At 35.2% G+C, this 25,263-nt stretch overlaps 1 protein-coding gene across 7 annotated transcripts in view; it reads left to right on the top strand.

Moving 5' to 3' along the window:
- Positions 1–25,263, top strand: part of siz (Brefeldin-resistant Arf-GEF family protein schizo) — a 373,423-nt gene that overhangs the window by 270,461 nt on the left and 77,699 nt on the right. The window contains exons 1-2 of one of the 7 annotated variants that reach the window (XM_089100400.1): positions 3,947–4,068; positions 8,401–8,585. The exons of 5 other annotated variants lie outside the window; for them this stretch is intronic. In XM_089100400.1, coding sequence (XP_088956526.1) covers positions 8,467–8,585 — 119 coding nt within the window. In that variant the 5' untranslated portion in view covers positions 3,947–4,068; positions 8,401–8,466. Of the gene's footprint in view, positions 1–3,946; positions 4,069–8,400; positions 8,586–25,263 lie in introns of those variants that run through there. One more of the 7 variants, XM_089100401.1, reaches the window with a different exon arrangement.

Below are 25,263 nucleotides of genomic sequence, written 5' to 3'. Positions count from 1 at the left end.
ATTTTGCAAATCATATGCTTTTTTTTACAATAGCGTCGAAAATGTTTTAACCGAGGCGTGTTGAAAATAGATAGAAGATTAAAATTCGAACCATTTTTAACGACTAAGCAAAGATAGATTTAATTTTTTCTTTTTTAATCTGAAAAGAAAAGAGAAGTTTTTTTTGAAAATACTATAATTTACATTTAATATTCATGGACCATTCTCTTAATGATCGTGCAACGGTCACGAGCCAAAATATATTTATCATATCTATATAAGTGAAGATGGACATGGGAAAGATTATATTGAAGAGGTCATGGTGCCAAGGGTCCTCTGTATAATAGTGGGTCCTTACCACTGGGGCAGCATTCTTTATGTCACCTCTAAAGGCCCAGATCTTAATTTTTCGAATGTTTTGATTAAAAAGCTATCTTGAAATTTGTATCTGAACCCATTTATTATTGTGAAGTTGACCAGACGCACCTAAGGTGTCAACATACCCTTTGGTTGGTTTAAATTCTTAAAGTAGAAAGGAAGGGGTGCCCACTTTCCACCTTCTTCTGAACATCTCAAAACGCAAGGTGTCCCGCACAGTTCCACCCCGACTGCTCAGTTTGCGCAATTCTGCCACGCTTGGCGCGCACCACAAGGTGTACTTCATTTCCAAAAGCGGTCTCCCCTCGAGTAGAATGACAATTTTAATTTGCAATTGAATTTTTTTCTCAATTTCAAATTTTCTGACAATCTGTCTTACATTGAGACCAAAAAAAAATAATACATGGGAGACACATAGCCCCATTCAGTCCCCTTTTAGAGTATCGTAGCCCACTTGTAAAAAAGAAAACAAGAAAATTCTTGGTACTTGTCTAGAATCCGGTAAGTGCGCGACAAGTGAAGCTTCGTTAATACTAATGAAATAAAACAAAATAGGGTGAAAATATAAGTTTATGAACAAATTTGGGCTATACATTTGCACATTAGGGGGGGGGGTAAAGCATAGCATGTATTAAATACGGAGCCTAACCCAACCCAGGTACCTTTTATTCCCCCTAAACCCCAAAAAACTAAAGTTTAAATATAGTTCCCAGAGTGAGAAACCCTTTGTTTGTACAGCATCTACCCGGTATCCGGTAAAATGCCTATATACCCGGTAAAATGCCTATATGATCTTCAATACAATTGTCGCGCACTTACCAGATTCTACACAAGTACCAAATTCTTTAGCTGGAGTTTAATATTTTGTCTAAGGCGATAAATGTTTTTAAAAGATTTTGTTTTCTTTTTTTAAAAGTCACATCAGTGGATGGAGTGATGAAACTGTTTAACGAGATTGACATTTGCAAATATTTTTATAGAAATTCTTTTAGAATAAATATAATTGAAATTTGCGATCTATTGTTTTACCAATGTAAATGATAGTCCATGACCAAGATTCGATGATGAAGTTGTATTACTGAATAGCTCATTTAGATGTGGATAATAAGAGAATGAATAATCGTGGGAATTTCAGCAATTCATGACATTCAGGGGCTATCAACTCTCTGAAAATGTTCTACGCTCTCTCACACTTAAAAATGGCTCATCTTCAAGGCCATATGCAGGAATATTGTTCTGGGGGAGGGGGGTTCTTGGGGAGGGGGGTTAACAAAAAACTTTGCAAACGCATCAAAAACTTGTTTATATGAATCTTGTTACTTTTTAACGCGTCAGGCAATTTTGTTTTGGGAGGGGGGGTGTTCAAACCCGGCAACGTGTAAATTTCCACTTAAGGGATTCAAACAGCAAGATTTCACTGTCCTTTTTACTTCAACATTGAGTTTAAAATTTAAACTCCACTGTGGCATCAAAATATAAACAGTTCTAAAAACGAATTACATTACCTGTCATTGTGTTTCCCAACCCACATACAAAAGTCTAGAATTCTAAATACTCTGTTATTTATACAGTTGGCAACACATTTTCCTTGTCTCCATAATCCGTCATAGGATCTTGTGTCTTTTACAAAAGAGATCCGTCTCCTCTTTCCCAGTTATGTGATATGATACAAACCTTAAAACGTATAAATGTTCTTTGCATAATTCATCTATTTCAACCCCTTGTATCCTCAAACGATATTCTGCTTCAAGAGGCGCCAATTCATCAAGATGCAGGAAGGGGGGGGATTTTGCTCTATTTATTTTTGAATGAAAATCGTATCCAAGATTTTTTTTATTCGTGGGGGGTTTTACTAAAGGATTTTTTCAGGGGGGATACAAAAAAACTTTTAAAAAAGCATCAAAAGTTTGTTTATATTCATTTCTATTACCTTTATACGAGTCGGACAAATATTTCAGGGGGGGGGAGTCAAAACCCCTACCCCCCCCCTGGATACGGCTTTTATAAAAAATAAATGTGTCTTCAAATGTAGAAAGGGGTAGTTTAAGTCTTTTTCGATTTTTATTATGAAAATACTTAAAAATGCATATTCATAATTTAGGTGGGGAGCGATTGGTGCCCCTGTCTTCTTCCTATACTTCACAGGTTGCCAGCACTGTTTGAACATATATGTCTTAGAACGTGTATAGTAATTTACTTTCTAAAGAGAGGACACAGCATTTTAGGGAGCCTAGAAACAAGATTCGAAAAAACAACAAAACAGGCATACTACGTGACAAATGGTGGCCGGCATTTACCCCCCCCCCCCCGTAGATTACCCCCGTGGACCCTCCCCCGTGAAATACCCCCCCCCCCCGGAAAATAAGGCTTATCAAATTTGAAAATTTTATTTGAGTTTTACTTTTTTAATTTCCGTAGGGGGAAGGAATTTTGGTACTTGTATTTTCCGCGGCGGTGTATTTTCCGCGGGGGGGGGGGGGGGTAAACGCCTAGAATCGCGACAAATGTACCAAAACTATATACAAATACTAACAAAATGAACGAAAGGCTTAAAAAAGAAAGAAAAAGGATTACAAAAATAGAACGTAAGAATTCTTTTGTGAAGTTTGCTTTGTATTTTATTTATTTTCTTCTTATCTTTTTTATCTTATTCTATATTATCTTTTATTACAATTTATGTTCTAATTATTTGAAGGAACCCCAGAAAGGGCCGTAAAACTTGAAGTTTAATGTATAAGGCACATTTAGGAAATTAAAACTGTGCTTGTTTAGCTAAAAAAAAAAAGGATTTTTGAAGGGCTGTATTGTGAGGGAGGGATAAATTTGAAGATCAAACAATTTATAAGAAAAATATAGTAAACTGAGGAAAATCCTAAAAAAATTGATTTGCGAGAGGGAGCGGTCTGAAATCCCCTAACTTCTACTTGCCTAGTTTGTAACATTAAGGCATGTTTAAATTAAGTTACATGTCTTGAACAGGCACTTACCCTTAACCTTTTGCGGGAGAGGGGATTTGTTCGATATTTTTCAATGAAAATGCAAAAAGGGTATTTTTTCTATGACAACAACAAAAAAGCTATTTTCGAAATCCTGGTGGGGGCGAGAAATCTTGCGGTGGATGCCCTTCTCCCCCCTCAATTGGCACCACTGTTTGAAGGTGAAGTTCTCTTTAGGAGTGAACAGATTGTTAATTTTTGAATTTTTACGGATATTCAAATTTCATTAATTAGTTTGGCCTATTTATTTTCATGGTTCAAATTGGTACCACTGACGGAAATGTTGTACTACCCCAAAAACTTCATGATTTTGAAATAGCCCAAATATCATCACGATTTTGTACAAGGCTAATTTTGATAAACATGAGTTCTATTTGCAAGCTTTTGGTCCAGATGTTGAATTTTCCCCACATAAAAGAGCTGTACCACTCCAAAACAATATCTTGGCAATTCCCCTACTATTTACCCTAATTACTGGAATAAAAGAACCAAAATATAGTCTAAGGATTGCGTAGGTCTATGGATTCTCTTTCGGCAAGTTTCTGGCGGAAGATCAAAAACTCCGACAGAGAATTAGTCTGGTTTCTGATCTTGCCGTGTCAACTGTTAAAATATATAGGATATATTGTTTGTGATTGAATTAAATTGTTATCTAAAAAATTATTTCGGAGTATTTATTCTACGAAATTAAATGTACTCTAAACATTAGTAAAAGGTTCGATTCCCTGACAGCTGAGAAATAGATATACCTTTAGAATCAGAATTAAATCTTTAATCCAAATATAACATTCATTTCCGTCCTAAACTTACTTCACCCCCCCCCCACTTGATCGTCAAATACGTACCCCGTAGTGTCTATATGCTCTCAAAATTTCAACACGCCCCTTACCTTCAAAATGATTGAATATTTTTTTTCAAATCATCGGAGAATTAACTGCATTCTCGTGCATAGCCTATATACACTTTAGGGTTTGATAACTAAGGGGTGGGGGTAAAGTAAGTTTTTGACAGAAATGAATGTTGTCTTTGGATCCAGGATGAAATCCTAGAGATATGTCTATTTCTTAGGCTAGCTGTGTCAGTTATAATTGAATCGAAAAATTTACAAAATATTTACAATAAATATTAATTGTGAAGTTTAGTAATATACATTCGCTGGATTGCTACACACCTTTTTTAATGATTTCTTTTAAGTAGGCATTTTCATAAATTGTTAATTGATTTTTTTTTGGGGGGGGGGTGGGGTGAAAAACGAAAACAGTGCATTTTATTAAGTGACTTTTCATTTTTAACCTATGGGATGGGTACCTTAGGACCAGTAACAGGGAAAAGGGGATCTTCTTTGTATATTTAATATTTCTAATTTTCCTTAGAAAGGTATAGATGGTACGCATCCTATCCTTGGAGAGGGGTATCAGAATATTTTTACCGAGGGATGGGTAGGAAATTGGTGTTCGAAATAAAAAAAAAACTTGTTTAGACAACGTTTTTCAACTTTTCCGGATGTTTCCCTTCTAATACCTCCCCACGTTTGTGTAGGTGTGGGCATGGTGTTGGACGGACCAATATTAGAGCTCCATAAGGGGGTAGGGGTATATCACCTCCGTCAATGACTATGAATGCTCTGGATCCTATAGCATTTATATGAGACAAGTTTTTATCTTTAGAGTGTAGGTGAGTTCCGTCAATTCCGGAAAATCTAGGGGAGAATCTTTTTTTCCTATATATAGGGTGCAACAAATTGTGTTGTTTACCCGCCAAAAAATTTTTCTAAAATATAAGGGCGGCGCGACAAAAATCTAGGTGGTTCAAGCCCCCTCTGCCCCCTCCCTCTCTAGAAAGTAGCGTTATTGATGTGAATAGTGTTATTGACGTAGGTGGAAAGGAAAAAAAGTGATTAACTTGAAGTTAAATTTTCAGAATAAAAATTTGGCATCAAAGATAAAATGAATATCGTCATTAAAATGGGCAATCTAGGTTTTTGGTTCGGAGAGGTTGTTTTGGGGGGTGGAGGGTTATAAAAAGGCTTTAAAAACTCATCAAAAATTTTTTTATACGTTTTTTTTTGTTACACTCTTACGAGTCGGGCAACATTTCGGGGGGGGGGGTCAACCCCTAATCCCCCAAGATACAGCCTTATATGCTGTCTAGTTTCGTGCTTTCTAAAACCTTCAGGAAAGGGAGGGTTGGAAGCAAGCCAATGAAAACTATCTAAATTTTGATAGTAGGCCTAATGAAAAAAACACTCAGGCAATTTTTTGTGTCAATTTAGAAAAGTCAGTTGTAGCTTGAAAAAAAGTGAAAAAATAGTTCCTTATTTAATTTAATTTAAATTAAGATTTATTTAATTGTTTTTACATGAATTGGTGTAGTTCCTATATTTGCCTAAATGATCATTATCTATATTCAAAGCCAAAAGAAGTGTATCTTATTCAATATTAGGATTAAAAGAAAAAAAAAACTATTATAGAATTATGGATATAGATAAGGAATTATATGTATGGACTATATCTCTGGACAAAATCTCTCTCTCTCTCTCTCTGTATGTATATATATGTATATATATATATATATATATATATATATATATATATATATATATATATATATATATATATATATATATATATATATATATATATATATATATATATATATATATATATTGAAAGTATAATATATGTAAAGATAAACTCCTTTTCATGGTAAAATGGTGGTAAAATTTATAATAATGCTGATAATATTAATTCAAAAAATTAAATTCAAAGTATTCAAAATATGCCTAAATTCGTTATTTTCTTGTGTAATACTAGCCTACTACTAGCAACTCACTGAAGCATAATTTCTGTCATCCTTTTTCCTCAAAATGTGTCCTTCCCGTCTCAATCTTTCTCTCATCATAGCCGTAGAAAGCGGGATTTTTCTTGTTTAATGGCAGAATGTATTCCATGCATTCTAAACGAATAAAGATAAATATAAAAATACTAATTTAAAAATCCTTTTCCCCAAGAACTTTGACCTTAAACTCATCACACATTGTCAAATTAAAATGACAGTATTTATAAATTAGAACCAAGAGTGTTTCAGTCTTCATCAAGACATGAACTTCTTGATGAAATTGTTTCAAATATATTTATTTAGCCCTCCCATCTTGAGTTTGGACCCTTTGTACCCTATCGTGGATTACTGCTTACAGAGGCAAACATTTATGCTTAGAGACTAGAGTTTAAATTGTTTCTAGGAAAACAAGTATATAAACTATACTGTTTTTTAGGAGAAACATCTGTATGTGTCATTCCAGGGGGGGGGGGCTAGTATCTTCCCCGATGAGTTTAAAATTATTTTAGAATATTATATAGTTTAAATGCATTTTTGGTCTTCCAGGGGGAACTACCTCTCTTACCCTCCTTTGCAGAACCCTATATTTTTCAGAGGTTCCAGATCATCTAAACTTAGATTAATTATTAACTTACTTTAACTTAGATCTCCCGCCGGGCGCTGCTCGGCGTAGAGAGTGATGTCCGCCTCCCAGTGTTACCAGATATCGGGTTTAAAATTGCGCCGTCTTAAAAGTCAAAATGCGCTGAAAGTGCCATTTTTCTGGTGAAAATGGGCCGAATGAACAATTTTTCAAAAGAACATGCGCTGATTTGAAAAATTCAATGCGAAAAAAATTTGAAAAAAAATTACTGCTTAGTTTTTATTTCAGACCTTAAAACAACTTTAATCTTCAGTTACAAATAAATGGCTGGTATAATTTTCTTTATTTATTCAGAAAACCTGCTGAGATCGTGACTTTAAATTGACCATAAAAGAGCATCTTGCCCAACGGCAAGGTATTTGAATCTTTAGATGCGTTTATGTCACCGACCTAATTAAAAAAGTAAATTATTATCTTCTTTTTCAACTCAAAGTGAAAACCATTATAACCGATTTATGCTCCATGCATGCACACACAAAAACGCCAAAAAAATATTGTTGCTTCTTTCGCATAACTTATTTACGGTTAGTGTTAGCAAGGCCGTATCAAGGGGGGGAGGTACCCGGTTTGATCCCCACCCCCGAAATGTTTGTTTGACTCGTAAAAACGTAACAAAAATGGACATAAACAAATTTTGTATGTATTTTTTTAGTTTTTTTTTATGTAACCCCCCAACCTAAGTAAAATTAGTACCCCCCTCGAATAAAAATCCTGGATGCGCTTCTGAGTGTTAGTATGCCAAATATGGAGCAAGTCAAACATTTTAAAGGAACCTAAGAGTTTGATCCAAAAAGAGGGCAACTGCCCCCTCCTTTGTCCCAATCTCTACGGTTTCCCCGAAAGAGAGTTGTGTTCTATGAAATCTCCCCAAGAATTGGGAAATTAACGACTTGTTTCCGCTTTAACGTTCTTGTATTTAGGATCTTTAATTTCCGGGGAGATTTTGGAGAATCCAATTCTTATTTGGGAAAATATGGGGATAGTTGTAGCTAAGGTTGTGTCTAGGATTTTTGGTCGGGGGACGGGGGCTTGTAAAGCAAATCTTCTACATATATTTTGCTACTTTTGTAAGAGAAAGACAAAAATTTCGGGGGGGGGGGGTTCAAACCTGGTATCCTCCCCCTGGATACAGCCTTGGTGCAAATACTGCTTGGAAGACCGAAAGTGCATACTAAGTGACGTGTTTGTGCAATATATGTCACGCGTTCCTGCCGAAAAGACCTTTTTTACTAATTTTTCGCTTTGGGATACTTTCTCTGGGTTGCCCCAATGAGGGGAACGGTGGTTGTAACCATCCTTTTGAGCCAGTCCTGAAATGATGTTTCCCTTTTGTCCCCCTATGTCCATGCATATTTTACTCCAACCAAACGCTGTCATGTACATTTAGTTCATTCAACATTACAGATACCAAGCTATGTCCAAATAAAGAAGCAGTTGGCTGTACTAAAACCCTAGTTATTCCACATTAAAATCCCCCCCCCCAAATAATATTGATAAGGATTCATACTTTCTAATTTATACCTATCATTCTAAGCAAGTACGGTATAACAAAACAATAGTTTATAGGCATTGGATGTCGCCACAGATTACGCTACCTTTACCAACATGAAAATATCTAAGTTTATGTGAACTATGAAACAAGTGTACGGTACACAAAGGCTGAGGACGAAGAAAAAGCCTCATATCTGGGACTTTATTTGTGGTCTTGGGATTGAAATGCCTGGAGGTCTTCCGCCTTTACCTAAAAATTGGTATGTTTTGTTTTGTTTTCGTCTTTCACGAATTTTGAAACAACTTTTATTTTAATTTTGAATAGAGTTATCAGTATATCTTATTTATTATCGCTAATAGAAATGTCACTAAAATCACATATAATCCTTCACAAACTAGCCTATATATTAAATATGATTCCCAAACTTTTGACCTTACTATTCCTCCACCTTTTTGACAAGGCTGAATTTTGTTTTTGAAAGATGAATTTCTCTAGAATAAGCAGTAACAATAAGAAGAATAACCTATTTTATTTATTCATTTGACTATGTATTATTGTCTATTAAGGATCTTAATGTCCCTTTGGGAAGATCCCAGCCGCCCTCTCGGGTGCAGTAGCGCCCACTTTAGTCATCTATTTTATAATGCCACTATATATTTTGAAAAGTTTCTCTTAGTAACCTTGCGAAATGAGCATTTTCAAAATTTTGTTCGTGCTCGCTTAAGGAATATCCATAGATCTTCACTAATCTTTTCCAGGTTTTGCCCAGATGCCTAGACCCTCTGGAGGAATGGAGGAAAAAGGAATTCGAGATACGAAAAATTAAGCAAGAAAAACGGGTTTTAATTTTTATAAAGCAGCGAATACAATAAAATAAACACTTAATTAAACAAAAATACTCCGAATATTTCGGCCCCACGTCCGGGAGCATTTATAAACGTAAAAAAAATAAAAGAAAAAAATTAAAAAAAAAATTCTCTTTTTAAAAACATTAAATAAAAACAAAATAAACAAAAAAAAACACACAAAAAAAAACAACAAAAGAAAAAATATAAATAAATAGGAAACAAAACTTTTGTTTCCTATTTATTTATATTTTTTCTTTTGTTGTTTTTTTTTGTGTTTTTTTTTTTGTTTATTTTGATGTAAGTTAAGGTTTTTAAAAAGAATATTTTTTGTTAAATTTTTTTTCTTTTCTTTTTTTCCGTTGAGAAAGGCTCCCGGACGTGGGGCCGAAATATTCGGAGTATTTTTGTTTAATTAAGTGTTTATTTTATTGTATTCACTGCTTTATAAAAATTAAAACCCGTTTTTTTATTAATTTTTCGTAAATGGAAAAGCAGTGTGGTCTAAGAAATTATGAATTCGAGGTAAATTCAAACGCTAAAGAGTATGGAAACTGGGAGAAAACGGACAACTTAAAGAATGTGTATTTGATATTATAAAAATGATGGATGCTAAAAAGATAGCGGACACATCTTCGCTTGTCTTTTTGTAACCGATAACGTCTCTACGTTCATCCTTTTTTCCTCCCTCTGTTAATCGAACGGAGTTAAAGGAAGAAGCATCCCTAAGCAATATTCTGCAGGGGGGGGGGGGGTATTGATTTTACCTTCCCGCTAGTTATTTTTCCCGACCGATAAGATAAAATCAGTAAAATGCTCTAAAATCGTGACTAAGTGGATAAAACTGCAGTTAAATCTACCTAAACTCTCTAGTGACTAATTGAACGCATTTTCAGGGGATTACCCCCACCCCCATACATGACGCCCCTAGCTATAGGGCCATATCCGCTGTATAAAACGTAGGCTCAAATTTTGGAACACATTTAATTTCTAGAGTTGTTCAGAGGATCAGGGATAACTAAAAAAAAAATAGTCCGAAAGCAGCACTTTTTTCACCCACAAATATGTGTTGGGTCTCCCCAAAATGCCACAAAAGAAAATTGTTTTCTCCAAAATCTACCGAAAATAAACGTTCGTAATTGCACATACGTTATCACGTTATACAAGTCATTAAGTTTCGTTTGTGCCAATTTTTGATGAAATTTCGAGGAACCAAATTTTCTTTCTGGGTAATTCGGGAAAACCCCAAAAATTCTGGGATATGAAAGCACTGTCCAAAAGTGCTTTTAGTTTTTTGTATGACTTTATTCATAAGTTTCAATTAATTCCTTGTTGCGTGTTCTTTCTTTATTTTATTACTACCGCGCATATTTGGCATTTTTTTTTCTAACTGATTTTTTTTTCAAAATTCTGTTCCGCTAAAGCTATTTCTTCATTTCTTACATTTATTTTGATTTTCATATCTAAAGGGCAAGTGTTTTGTTGGTGTTTTATTTTTTTTAAAGGGCGAGAAAAATTGAAACTTGATTAACAAGGTTCACTAAGGAGGGGGTAGGGGCCTATGCCCTTGCCTCTCCCCCTGATTGAGGCCACTGTTGTGTTTTAGGGATTGGTTATGTGCTTAATAGACCTAAAACCCGAGGGATCACGTATAGGGGGGATTTACCTCCCCCTTGGTGTGTTAAGCCAGTCACTAGAGAGGTTAGATCGATTTAACTGTAGTTTCGTCAACTTAACCACGATTTTAGAGCATTTTGCTTGTAGGAGTTTTAAAATCAGCAACTATTATAAAATGTGCAAATAAATTCAAGTGATCAATCAATCAATCAATCAGTTTATTCAATCAATAAACTCAACAAAATACACTTCAATATAAACTCCCCCGTAAGGCTCTATGTCCAGGAAAAAAACAGGGGAAATCTGTTTTGCGTTTTTTACAACTTTAATTAATTCCCTCATACCTGACCAACGAAAATATCCATGAGAAACGCCGATGTATTTGTTGCTTCTAATTTGTCCCCAGTCGAAATAAGTTTCTGTGCAAGTGTCAGTCACGGAAATATTGATTCACCCCCCTCTGAAGCCAATTTTGATCAAAAACAAACGCAGTTACTGCTGTAAGACATAGGCTACAGAAGAATTCAAATGATCTTTTATGCATAAATTCTTGTGATTTCTTAGCCAAAATCTACAACTTTCGTCCCTCATACCTGAACAAACGTAGAAATCCGTAAGAGACGTCGATAGATTTATTCCAAGTCATACGTATTTGTTTTGTTTAGTGTTTCAAAGTTTATTGATAGAACTAAGAGCCAAGACTTAAAGGAGGTCTGAAGTTTCAGTGCCAGAACTGAAGAGAGAGTTTTGAAAACTCTATTTCGGTTTCCGAGCCATTATTATTTCTAAATGAATTCGACTCCAATTCAGCGTAGATGTGCAAGAAACATCCAGTTCATACAAGTGGGGCACCCAAGCCACGGGAAGAAGAACCAGCAATAGGGGGTCAAATTTGAAAAAAAAACAGCTTCTGCTGATGTATTAAATATAACACAAAAATTCAGTAAGCTTGTAAATAGCGTGGTGTGCAATAGCTGAAGCTGGACTAGGTATAATTTCCGTGTTACGCACAAAATCCAGCCCACTAAGAGCGAAGAAAAGACTGATAAAATTCAACCAGGTCAAACTCAACCCAGTGAAATTGAACCAATATAGCCTAAACAACATTAGAGAGATGCAAAATCGACACCATATACTGTTTAGATCGAGTGGTTTCTGACTTTCAGAAAACATATATACCAGGTGGTTGTGTCAAGCATGGCGAAAGTTTGCAAAGCGTGGCGGAACTCTGCCATTTGTTACGGCGACTGCCACACTTGGTGGAACTGTGTGTGGCACGATCACCCCTGGGAAAATAAAAAAAAACAAACAAAAAAACAAACGAATAAACACGCATCCACGATCTTTCTTCTGGCAAAAAATACAAAATTACACATTTTTGCAGATAAGAGCTTGAAACTTCCGCAATAGGGTTTTCTGATACGCTGAATCTGATGATGTGATTTTCATTAAAGTTCTATGACTTTTTGGGGATGTTTCCCCCTTTTTTCGAAAATAAGGCAAATTTTCTCAGGCGCGCAACTTTTGATGGGTAGGATTAAACTTGATGAAACTTATATATTTGAAATCAGCATGAAAATTTTATTCTTCTGATGTATCTATTGTTGTCAAAATGGAGCTGTGTGTGGCGCGCTTGGCGCTCCAGGACGTAATCAGGCGGCGGAGAGTGAGTGAGCCCTCGGTTTACATTTCCAAGACCAAACCATATTATGTGCAGAAACCGACTTTGAGTAATCGTATTACGTTTCTCCTGAATATCGAAAATATTTAAAATTGTTGTATTTTTTTGGTCCTAGAAAGCGGCAGATGATATCTTTCCACTTCATGTTGACCTCTACGGTAGGCCGTCCTAAACTCCCCGAAAGCTGAATATGAAGGCTCATGATAACGGCCATGACATTCTATGGTCAATTTCGAGAATTATGCTTCCATTGTATACTCGCATTAGTAAGTGTCATACTAAACATTAACACACCACAATGAACTTTTGTGGCTTGTGCTCCTGCGTGTTTAAGAGTTGTGTTTAGCTTTTAGTTTGTTATTAAGCGATCATTAGATTAGTTCCGCAACGAAAAAATGTTACTGCAGTAGACGAAATTGATAGGATATTTAAAAGCTTAGGCCTGTGGGAGCTCGCATTCCAGGGTTAGGCACTTTAAATTAAACATGTATTTAAAATTCATTTTAATTATTTAATTAAGTTTAATTAAACATTAATTTTGCTTTGTCCATCTATAAAGCGTGCATATATATATATATATATATATATATATATATATATATATATATATATATATATATATATATATATATATATATATATATATATATATATATATATATATATATATATATATATATACATATATATATATATATATATATATATATATATATATATATATATATATATATATATATATATATATATATATATATATATATATATATATATATATATAGTTTTATGGGTTTTCTTGAAGTTTGGGATTTTCCTGCAGTTTTTGTGTGTCAATTTTTTACCGATTTTTGGCGAATGCGAACTTTTACAAAATAAGAAGCAACTCATGGCCATGTTAAGGATGATTTCTTCCTTCATGACTTACAAGGTAAATTTCCATTCCGACTCATTTCAATGGTATATCTTTGCATTAATCCTTTGCCCACTAAATTACCTTATCAGGTTACCAGGAAGATTGAAATTACGATTCGGGGTAAATTCCTAATTTGTACCAGAGCTGCTGCAATTTGACCTTACAAAACTTGAGCTCATATTGCTATTGAAAGTAGTCACATCAGGTAGCTAAGCCCCTGCTGATTTAGATAATTGATAAATAATATAATCAATTTCCCAAAAATTGTTTATTATATGCCTGAATAGCTACCAGGTACTATAGAAAAAACATTGTAAAGGTTCGTTCACACTACGCCGTAAATTCCTTCACATTAGCATCACTGAAGACTATGTTACGTCATGTAATCTTAGGGAGAAAATTTTGTCAGTAGGAAGTGCCAAGTTCACACAAGATATGCTTAGGATTTTCGATACGCAAGTTTATGTTATATTTGGGAAAGTCAGCATAGTCGCAACAAAATGGAATTCCTGGATACACAATTTATTAATTTTGAAAACAAATCGAAGTTTCTCTTTGCGTCTCATTCAAATCATTTCGCTATGAGAACTTGAATCTCAGTTCCATGATTTTAATTTTTGAATAGTTTACGTATTAAGACTGTGACGATCTTAGATCACGGTTATGATGATTTTATGATTTTTTACGCCAGCGTATTTTGAAAGGCCTTATTTAAGTGTGAAATGTTATTATACTTAACGTAACCTAGCTTAACCACTTAGCATGGAAATTAACAACGTATTGTGAACGCTGCTTAACATGTAAGCACGTAAAGAGGCAGGAGGTATGTGATAAGAAGGTTGGGAATTAAAAGTGTTAAGTGAATGGTGAACAAACATAATAACCATTTTGTCAGAAACTACTTATTTCCTTGATTTCAGTCAAGGGAATATCCAGGATTTTCTTTCCTGAAGTTTTAAAAAAGAAAACTTAAAAAAAAACGCCAAAAACTTATTTATATGCATTTTTGTAACGTTTTTACGAGTCAATTTTTTTGGGGGGGAGGGGGGGGGGTAAAACCCGGTACCCCCCTTCATACGGCCTAGGTTCTGGTCATAGACTTATTGCCTGAATAGATGCCAAATCGCATAGAAAATGTATTGCAATACACATGCAGGTAGACAGATATCAGTCAACAATAACGATTAGAATCAATGGTGTTCATAGAAAAGGAGAAATAAAAAAGCGGTTTTACCTGCTTCAAATACCCCGGAAAATCTTCCCACAGGGCATAGAGAAAAAGCACAAGGAGCTCACCAACGCACATGCTGTTCATAGCAAATAATAAATTAACTAGCCAAAGAGGTTGTTGGCCTAGGCCTTCCCCTCGGTTCCAAGGTATTCCATATATGAACTTCTTTGGATTATATATATATATATATATATATATATATATATATATATATATATATATATATATATATATATATATATATATGACCATAAACATCTAATTCTTCACCAGGGTGGACTTGTATTGGATTTCCAGGATTTCCAGCAAAATCCTGGAAATGTTCCCTTTTCTCAACGCAGTAGAGAACCTTCCTCCTCATGTCCTCCTCAATGTTAGATAAAACTTCCTCCTCCCTTAAAAAATATGTCCTGAAAAATCATTTTGGTGTTAACTCGGAGAATGCTGAAAAATGATAGCTAAGACCGTAACGTCAACGGGGGGGGGGGGGCAAGAGGGGGTGTCTGCTCCCCTATATTCCGCTTCTGAATTTTTAAAATATTTTTTTGGGGTTTTTCATTGAAAAATGCCTTTTTTATACTTTCATTAAAAAGCTTGATAAAGATGACAAATTTGTCCCCACCCTGACAGAATTTGAAAAATAAGTTTCAACCAATGTATCTCAATTCACGAAAATTCAGCACCTTCTGAATTTTCGTGAATTGACCCCACTGAGCCAAGAATGCACTTTTTCAGTTTTGACTGATTTCTGAGCATAAAAGTTTTGAAAGTGAGTTAGAAATTCATTTCAGGAAATGGGACAAGGGGGCTTTATTATAAAATTATAGAAAATAAAATAGGTAAAATATAGGTAGAATTAAGGAATTTACGGAGAAAATCAAATTTTTTTTTATATTTCAGCATTATCAGGAAAGGGGTGCTCATCTGTCCTCAGGCTTTAAAATTGTTTAATCTGAAATAGTCTTTTTCCTGAGCACAGCAGAGAAACCCCAAGCGTTATTTTGAAATATTCGCGACGCACGTTGGTGGAATCTGGAGAGAACCTTGTAAGCATAGGCAGAACATTTTCTCTACTATGTTTGTTTTATCCAGGCCAATATTCTCAATATTGCTCACATAGTGAAGTCGATACCCGATTGAAAAATCGAAAATTTTTGTAAGAAGCGGTTTTTTAATTTTCCAATTTTCGCGAAAACGCCCAGCGTTATCACCAAACATAACCCATGGTTTGTGTAACACATCTAATTATAAGGGCTTGACGGCTGGAATTCCTTGGGCTAAATAGTTCTAAATTTTGTTATCTCACACTGTCGCCATATTTCTCCAAAAATGTTAATATTGTCTAATTACTAAAAACAATGTTTCCTGGGAATAAAAAGAGAGATTGTTAGGAAATTCTTTTGTTTAAGGAAAATGACGCCAAGTCCATACAGTTGCGTAAATTGAGTGGGGGCATATGGGCATTTGCTCTAGCTAGATTTAGAAAAATACCTTTTTGGGGAAGATTTTTATTGAAAGTGTCCTTTTTTTGGTATTTTCCTTAAAAAATAATAGGCTAATGAAAAAAAAAACTAATTGCCCCACCTGGATTTTGAAAAATACGTCTTTCCTCTCCCCCCACTACATTTTGTGACTGACGCTACTAAGATTATAAAATCATGTACATCTATTCACGGAAGTTTTTGATCTTTTAAAATGAAGATACAAAAAAAATGTTTTTATACATTTTATTTATTCTTCGATTTTTTTGCAATGAAAAATACAAACTTATTTTTATAAATCAAAGGAGGAGGGCAATTTTCCTCTCCAGCTGGTGCCCCTGTATACACTAATAGTGTTCGGTTTTAGTGTGTTGCTGCTTCTTGTTTTTTACAGTGAAATTACGTAATTGCTTTCCTCAAACTCCTGTTGCAAATGGTGACAATTGCTTTTTGTAAGTTAAATGAACAGTCGTCAAAAACCGGGTTCTCAAAATCACAAAAACCTATCAGTCAATTATATTACCAAAAGACCCCCAGATAACAAAAGAATTTATTCTTGTGCTCAATACGCCCCTCACAAAGCTGTATTGAACAATTTCAGATTTAACAATCGAAAGATATTTAGCAATTGACGAGAAGGACAATTAATAATAGCTGTGAAGTAATTTCTTGCTCAAATATGGAATATATCCTGATAAGCTGAAGAAAGATCTCTTGACATTGAGTTATTATTCGTTAAGTTGGTTTTTGACCAATAATTTTACATTATATCCCGTCTTATTCTGAAATTGCCATTGCTCTAAATGCTTTATCATGTTGGCACAGTGATTAAAGAGAATTTTCTTTATCGAGAATGAGGGGATGGGGGTGGTGGTATGAGGGATACACCAAAAATAGTATATTTTAGGCCCTTATTTTTCTAGGGGCTCATGAGTTCGGACCAATCTGAGAGGAAGTCGAATTACCACCTCCCCCTATTACATCGCCGTATCCAGGGGGGGGGGTTAGAATCCTCCCCCTGAGATTTTGAAAAGTACATCCCTCCCCTGATTTCCGTTAGTTGACGCCACTGGTGACGCATTGTCAGCTTTATTGAGCAAAGGAACAAACGAGTCTGTTTATGGTACAGCGATTGTTCCCCCTCAAAATTTCCAGAAAAAGGGAAATATCGTTTGGATACTTATTCAAGCCTAAATATAAGAGATTTCCTCGTTTGTTTAGAGGAAATGACCAGGGTGTGTCTTTTCCTTCTTTAAACGACAAAAACATTCATTTTTAGCAACGCAATTCTGTTTTTGTAGTAAATATCCTATTATATAAGTTTTGAGCATAGCTATATTGGCTGTATAAAATCTGTAAGTAATTATTTTGTAACTAGCAGCGTACCCTGTAAGACGACAGTCAACAAAATAGTCAAATAAACCCTAACCTATACTCTTTTATGGGTCGGTAAACAAAAATTATTCCCCTCCCAACAAAAAAGTCCTCCCCCCAAAAAGATTGTCCCTGGAATTTTCACGCCCCCCTCCTTGAGACAAAACAACCTAGAATTGCCAAGGCCGTAACTTTGAAAATACTCCTTTACGAAGTGATCCCTCGCTCGTTTTAATCGGATTTGTTATCCCTCTGCGCCCATAAAGTAGTCTAATATTGATTTTTTACTCCATAAATGCAACTTTGACCCAAAAAAGAATATACTCCCAGCAGCTTATTCTCTTTTTACGGCCAGAAAAAAAAAAACCAGTGCTTAGCTCGAACCCGGTACCCCGAGATTCAGAGTTGGATGCTCTTGCTTTCGAGATGACCAGGCTTGAAAGTCTGTTTTATATCTTATGTTTATTTATATCACAGTTCATATAATTATCCAGTATGATCATTCCCTATCTCACCAATTATAAAAACCTGGACCGGGGTGCGAGTGCTCCAGAGAACGTAGAAACATAAGCGGCGTCAGATCTTTTCACGGATAGACAAGTCAGACAAGAAACAATCGGAAACAAGTGGAAACCCGCTTTTACGAATAATGCACTTTACGCGAAATAATCGGAAACAAGTGGAAACCCGCTATTAATAACTGCACGAAGAAGTGGGAAAAGCTTTTTGTTCGCACCGAGAACGAAGACCAGAAATGATCTGCGATAAGCTTACTGGATAATTATATGAACTGTGATTTATATATAAGAATAACGGCTTATGCTATTGTCTTTGGGAAATAGTATTTTAAATTGTTGTTGCCTCTGAAATGGCATGGAAAAAATAGTTAATTATTGTATGGACCAATATATGATACACTTACTGATTACTTTCGCATTATACATAAATCCTGGTCAATATTAAAAATGGCTAGGCAGTAATCAAGCAAAATATATGTTGTCCTATAACATTGCTGTCATGCCAGAAGGTCCTATCTAGCATTTTAAACCTATCATAGCACATTATCTATCTAGCATTTTAAACCTAGCATTTTATCTAGCATTGAAATAATTGCCAAAAACTGTTTGCTTAGCTATTCCCAAAGGAAGGATCAGCAGGAGAGTATAGAGCAGGATGATCAAATGTGTAATTCAACATGTATTACCCTGCTGATCTTCCCTTAAGAGTTCAACTTAGCAAACGGTGTTTGGCAATTATTGCATAAGTTTGAAAATGGTAGATACGTCCTTTAGTTGTAATAGATACGATTTACCTCTGGTTTGGAATATAACTAAATGTACTATTGGGCGGAGGTTCAATAACCCAATTTTAGTAGGCATTAATTATGTTGATCAGGCATTGCTAGTAACGGCCAGATTAATTAATTTCTCAATTGCAACCTGTTTAAGCCTTATTTATCGATATTTCTGAAAAATCAACAATTAAAATTATGGGATTGTACCTCATGCAAATTTGAGATATATTGATGCACATTATTTGACATTCAACATAAAACAGTTATTCTGACACTTAATAAAAACAGTTATTACCTCGGCCCATCTTGGGTCAATTTATACCAGATAGCCAAGATTTTCTAAGATTTTTTCTTTTAGTTCTTAGGACAGTATCATATTTTTTCACTGTTGCCACTTTGAGCCGCAACAATAAATAAGTAACAACTAATTAATTGTATTTGACAACGGTTTTTTCGTAAGTAAATATTCAAATGTTAACAATCTGTTGATCCACGAAGACAACTACACCTTCAATTCAAAGGATACGCGTGCTTAAGCAGTTTAGATCCATATATTGTTAGCTTATTTTGTGCTGATTTTTCACTTTTTTTTTAATTTGGTGCCTGCTACTATTAAAAACTGTATAGCTTCATATGAAGGTCTTTTTGATGGAAAATTTAATTCTCAAATTTCATAATTTCTTAAGACACGTATGGTCGTAGTCAAGGCCGTATCCAGGATTTGGCTCCGGGGGGGGGGGTTACCAAAAAACTTAAAAACCGGATTAAAAATTTTTATAAATACATTTTTGTTACGTTTTTACGAGCCGGACAAACGTTTTGGAAAGGGAGAAGGGGGGGTGTTCAAACCCCCTACCCCCCCCCCTCTCTCCTGGATACAGCCTTGGTTGTAGTAATTCCGGTTTCATTTTCACTATCCTCAGTACTTTAAGGTTTTCAAACCACCAACCATATTAGCCGTAGTACGTAGCAGTAGTACGTAGTAGTAGTAGCCGTAGCGGTCTGAAATTGACTTCTTACAAATAAAATGCAAATTTTTCGTCCGTCGTTGCCGAGATCTGAAACAAAAATAAAACCAGTTTAATCTAAGAAAAAGTGATCCCTAGACAAAAAACGAAACAAAAAAAAAATTTCATAACGTGACATCTGTGTCAACGGGGTCTTTATTCCGAGGTAGAATTCCTAATACGACTGTTCTAGTATTTCGTTTAGTATTTTTTGGCCTAGCACTCGGCTTGATGATATCGTGTCGTTTTTGCATTGTTGACATGAACCAAAACTAAGAAATGATTGAAGTCGCCTATGATTACCTTTCGAAGTGTTAAATTGAAGTGTATTAGAAAAGGTTTTGACTTCTGGGTAATATAATTGAACATGGGTAAGCGCTGGTATTCTGATCTTACTTCAGAAGCTATGAATAAATTTCCAGAGGCGAACTTGCTGGACCTTTAGAAAGAGCCTTGACTTGAATTCAAGTTGACGTTCATCTCCCCACCCTTCATTCCAAAGCAGGTTTTAACAGCCCAGAATGTAACTACTTAAAATTAAAATAGCAGGAACATAATATGTTGAAAAACATGTAACCATTACTTGGAAACAAGCAATCTTTATATTATCTTCGAGATAATCATTTCCTCAATTTCGGAAACATTGTGGGGGTCTTGAGATAAGCTAAAAGCAGAATATATACGCCTGTCTGTTCTGAAAATAATGGTATACATGGCCATGCGCTGATATTGATATTTATTAGGCAATCAGAGTCAACCGACCCGTTCTTTTCCACTAAGATCTTAAATCTAAGATCTCACATCTTTCTGCAAAGATTTCCGTTCTTTTAACTCATCTTTGTTCTGAGATCTTACTGCTCACCGATGTTAGCAAACAGTGTGAAGGACGCCATCTTAACCTACGAGAGGGCTCTTTCGATGAAAATTAAATTTTCTTTACTTTTTAGAAGGGTTGAAGATAATCATACCTCCTCCGCGGCCTTTCCGCTTCTTGGCACTCCGATGCCCCCCCCCAACCCATTAGATCGAAATTTTGATGTAGCCTTTTCCTTCAAAATGGTCGAAAGGTATACGAAATATGCCTGCAAGGGAGGCATAACTGACAGCTCTATCGGAGGGTTCCGAAATTATGCAAAATATGTTTAGACCTACATATATTTTATTGGTAAACGTGGGTATGTCGCTCCTCGTTAAAACCCGAATCAACAGAGGGGCGAATTACTTATCACCACCTGGTGTACATCTTGGACGGCCATGTGTGCCGCACAGTTCCGCCACGCTTGACATATGCCACTTGGTGTACATGATATTTAGAGTTAGAGTCCCTCGAATCAACCAAAAAATTTAAATATCCATGATGCAAATATTGACGAAGACCACACTGCCTTTCCATATCAAACAAATACAACTTAAAAACAATAGGGAATTTTTTCAAGACAGTGCAATTTATACTAGTGAATATTTCGGCCCTATGTCCAAAGGCCGTCTTCAGCACAACATTAAATAAAAAAATATATATATAAAAACAAACTTACATTAAAATACGAAGTTTAAAAAACCGCTTTTAAAAACCTTTAAAATAGCCCCAGTATCCTTACTTCAACGAAGTTCAACCAGGACTGATACATTTTATTTATCAGTCCTAGTTGAACTTCGTTGAAGTAAGGATACTAGGGCTATTTTAAAGGTTTTTAAAAGCGGTTTTTTAAACTTCGTATTTTAATGTAAGTTTGTTTTTATATATATATATTTTTTATTTAATGTTGTGCTGAAGACGGCCCTTGGACATAGGGCCGAAATATTCACTAGTATAAATTGCACTGTCTGGAAAAAAAAATTCCCTATTGTTTTTAAGTTGTATTTGTTTAATATCCATGATAAGAGGTACCAGTCCTAGCCATGGACTGACTCGGTGTGAAAACAGACAAGTCCTGACTCAGTACAAAATCGAGATTAGGGACAGTGGAATTTCGTGATCAGGGACATTTAGTGTGGAATTTCGGTGAAGCACCGTAAAAACGAGCAAAAACTATTTTTGAGGAATTGACAATTACAGAGTTTACTCAATAGCGAAGAAGTAAGGCCAAAATGTCGATCCGCCAACACTGTTGCAAAGGTTGTTGCAACAGTCAGTTTAGTGTAATTGGTTTTATGCGCAATAATTTTTCGTCAATTTTTTGTCGTTTAAAGTTCAATCCAATCTGAATTGAAAATCATAAATGTATTTATTCTTAGGACTGATTTATTTTTTTCACAAACTTAAATAGTATCTTAATTTTTTTAATGCTATGATAACAAAAAGTTCGCTATTCAAAGTATAAATAGCTTTCAGTAAAGTGCAAATGGCCTTTAGGATATTTGAAAGGGCGACAGTCTCTCTCTCATTCTATAGTTCTCGTTCAACTGCATTCTACAGTTGATTAAAAGTGTATCCCTCTTGCTTTCAACTGAAATGGTATAAGATTTTTTTTTTTTATTTTCAAGACATTTTTCTTACTCAAGGCTATCTTTTGATGGATTATCTTTTATAGGCCTAATCCTTAGTTTCCATCTTCCTTGTCAAGGTGCAAATGCAACATTTTCTCCAACAAAACAAATCGTTGAGCCTATCAATACACGTCCCTAAAAAAACCCTTTTTTCTTTACAAATTCATTCCATTACATTCTTCTTTTTTTCTAAGTTTCTATTGAGTATGTTCATCCCAAATCATCATTTTCTTCCATTTCTCGCTTTACTGAACGTGAATTACCTCAGGTCTCTCTATTGTTTACTTGCCGTTGAAGAAATACCATAACTACTTTTTGCAGACAATATCTTTTTGCCGTTAAGGTGAGAGATTATGAATATTAACATGACATCTGGTGGATATGATTCGCGTGGCAGCTGTCTTTACCCAAGGGTAGTGTGGCACGGGGCATCAGGTTGTTTTTTCATTTTGGATGACAGTTCGCTTGTGCTGAGCTTAGAATATAAGTGTAAAAATTCCTATGATTATATATATTTCTGGATTTATTCCCTACTGGTAAGACATAATTTACATTTAAAACAGTCCTCCTGGTTGCTCTGGAAACAGTTCGGGTATGAAAGTGATTCTTCCAGCAATGGTGTACACAAGGGAAGGGGTCTCGGGGCCTACCCATCCCCGTAAATGTTAGATTTTTCCGATTTTTTTTTAGCGTTTCTCATTCAAACGATTAAAAAATTCGTTTTTTTTTTAATTGTCCCCGCCATCTTTAGGTTTTAGGCCCCATGATCTGGGGGGGGGGGGGCAATGTATACCACATGAGTGTAAAAATAAAAATAAAAGGGAGATGCTTCAGATGAATCCGATGTATATTCAGACGAATATGAACTTCCTTCAATGTAAAGGTTGGAGGATGATGAGGCGGTCTTTCCCCTCATATTTAGAATAACCCTGCATAAGGTATTATAAACGAACATGGATACGTTTTTTTAAAATTTAAAAGTAAAGCCCCCCCCCCCAAAAAAAAAAAAATTCTGCGTGTGTGCGGGGGTTGAGTTCAAATTAGGGACCAAGATTCTCAAGTTTCCACTACCTCTTCCCTACAAAAAGGCTTGAAGGACTCTAAGTAAGTGAGTGAATCAAACAGTTCGTGGTAACGAACTGTAGATAAGGAGCGACCAGGCTCAATAGTAACCGAAACTCTAAAAAACGATATTTTGATACGAATAGATACATAAAAAAAATCAGATTTTAATACTTATTTGAAATATATAAGTTTCATCAAGTTAAATTCGTAAGAGCTATTTATTCTAATTAACGGTCTTTGTGATTAAGGGGTCATTTTTAAAGAATTGGAACAAAATTCGAACTTTAGCGTAAAGAGCGAGATATTGACTAGGGGATGAACCCCCTTAATGTACGTATTAAGAATATATGGATATAGAAGTTCTTTACGTAAGTTAATTTGTAAGTTACGTATATTTATTACTAATAAAAACGTTCGTAAATAAAATTAAACAACTTTCGAGAAAGCCATTTAACCAAATAAAAGTCAAATTAATATTCAAAATTTTTATAATAATTCATGTACGGTGAGCCAAAATCAAAACCTCCATTAATTCAAAAACGTTCAAAAATTAAAAAAAACAAGTTTTTTTAACTGAAAGTAAGGAGCAACATTAAAACCTAAAACGAACAGAAATTATTCTACATGAAAGGGGCTGTCCCCTCCTCAACGCCTCGCTCTTTGCGCTAAATTTTTTTATTGTTTTGAAAAATAGAGTTGGGAGAAAGAGTCTAACTTTAGCGTAAAGAGCGAGGCGTTGAGGAGAGGACAGCCCCTTTTATATACGGAATAATTTCTGTTCGTTTTAAGTTTTAATGTTGCTCCTTACTTCAGTTAAAAAACTTGTTTTTTTTATTTAATAGCCTAACTAAAAAAAAAAACGACAGCAAGAAAAACAAGAACAGGTTTAACTTAGAATCCAGCCCATCTCCTGAGAACCAGTGCCCTACATCCTAGGAAGTGAACTGTTTTAAAGGGCCTACTATAAGTAGACCTTTCACACAGTCTCTCAAACCTTTAGCTACAGAAGGGGTGGAGGCAGCACAGTAGTTTTCTTGGCTCTTGAAAAGTCACTGTTCTGTTTTTTGTTTAGAAATTAAATATAATAAAAAAGTGTTTTTCTAATCCTATATATTTTGTCACACTGTGACCTAGTCGGCAAATTCGCTTCTTTTTGTGTGTGTGTGTGGGGAGGGGGCTCACGGGTCGAAGCCCGTGTAATCGGTAGTGCCTGGTAGTAAAAATAATAGTGATTTTTTCTCAGACAAGAGTTTCGAGCATAGGAGCATATCTTGTTAAAAATTTCTCTGTTGGAGGATTTGATCGAACTTTAATATATAATTTTGAATACTGCCTTTTGTAAATAAGCTCTATTACATTAGTGTACATATTGACTTCCTCGATTGAAAAGGTGTTTTTTAAAGCAGAAAGACTTGAACAATTGAACCATGGGCGCCCATAAGCTAAATTTTAGGGGGGAGCTTACCTGGTCTAATCTGCAACTTCCAATGCTGTATAATAGAAATCTCAAGACAAAACTATAAAAACATTAGGCGGCATCATTCAGCCAGGGGGGGGGGGGCTGAAGCTCCCCTCTGTCCCCCCCCCCCCCCATAAGGGCGCCCATGAATTGAACAACTGCAAGACTGTCCTACGTCAATATTGAAATTATATAACAACGACTACTTTATGTATAATCGCCAACCAGTTATATACACATGAGGTGACCTTAGCTCCCCCTAAATAAATTCATGCTAACGGGCTTGTTGCCCGCTGCAAATTTTCCCAGTAAGGCAAATAAGAAAAATTTTGTCTTTTTTTCACAGTAGAGAGAATACAGTGCTTTTGTCAGATGGGCAATCTAAAATATTGCAAAATTTGCACGAACAGATAGAAAACAAAATAACAGAAATATTCCAAAATAAGGAAATTCGGGGTCTTTGCGCTATTTCTGTAAACTCAA

The sequence above is a fragment of the Artemia sp. Qi Xiang Cuo genome, chromosome 14 (assembly GCF_049724085.1).
Source record: "Artemia sp. Qi Xiang Cuo chromosome 14, ASM4972408v1, whole genome shotgun sequence".
Lineage (NCBI taxonomy): Eukaryota > Metazoa > Arthropoda > Branchiopoda > Anostraca > Artemiidae > Artemia > Artemia sp. Qi Xiang Cuo.
Note: the sequence above shows the minus strand (reverse complement) of the source record. Positions and strands in the feature narration are given on the sequence as shown.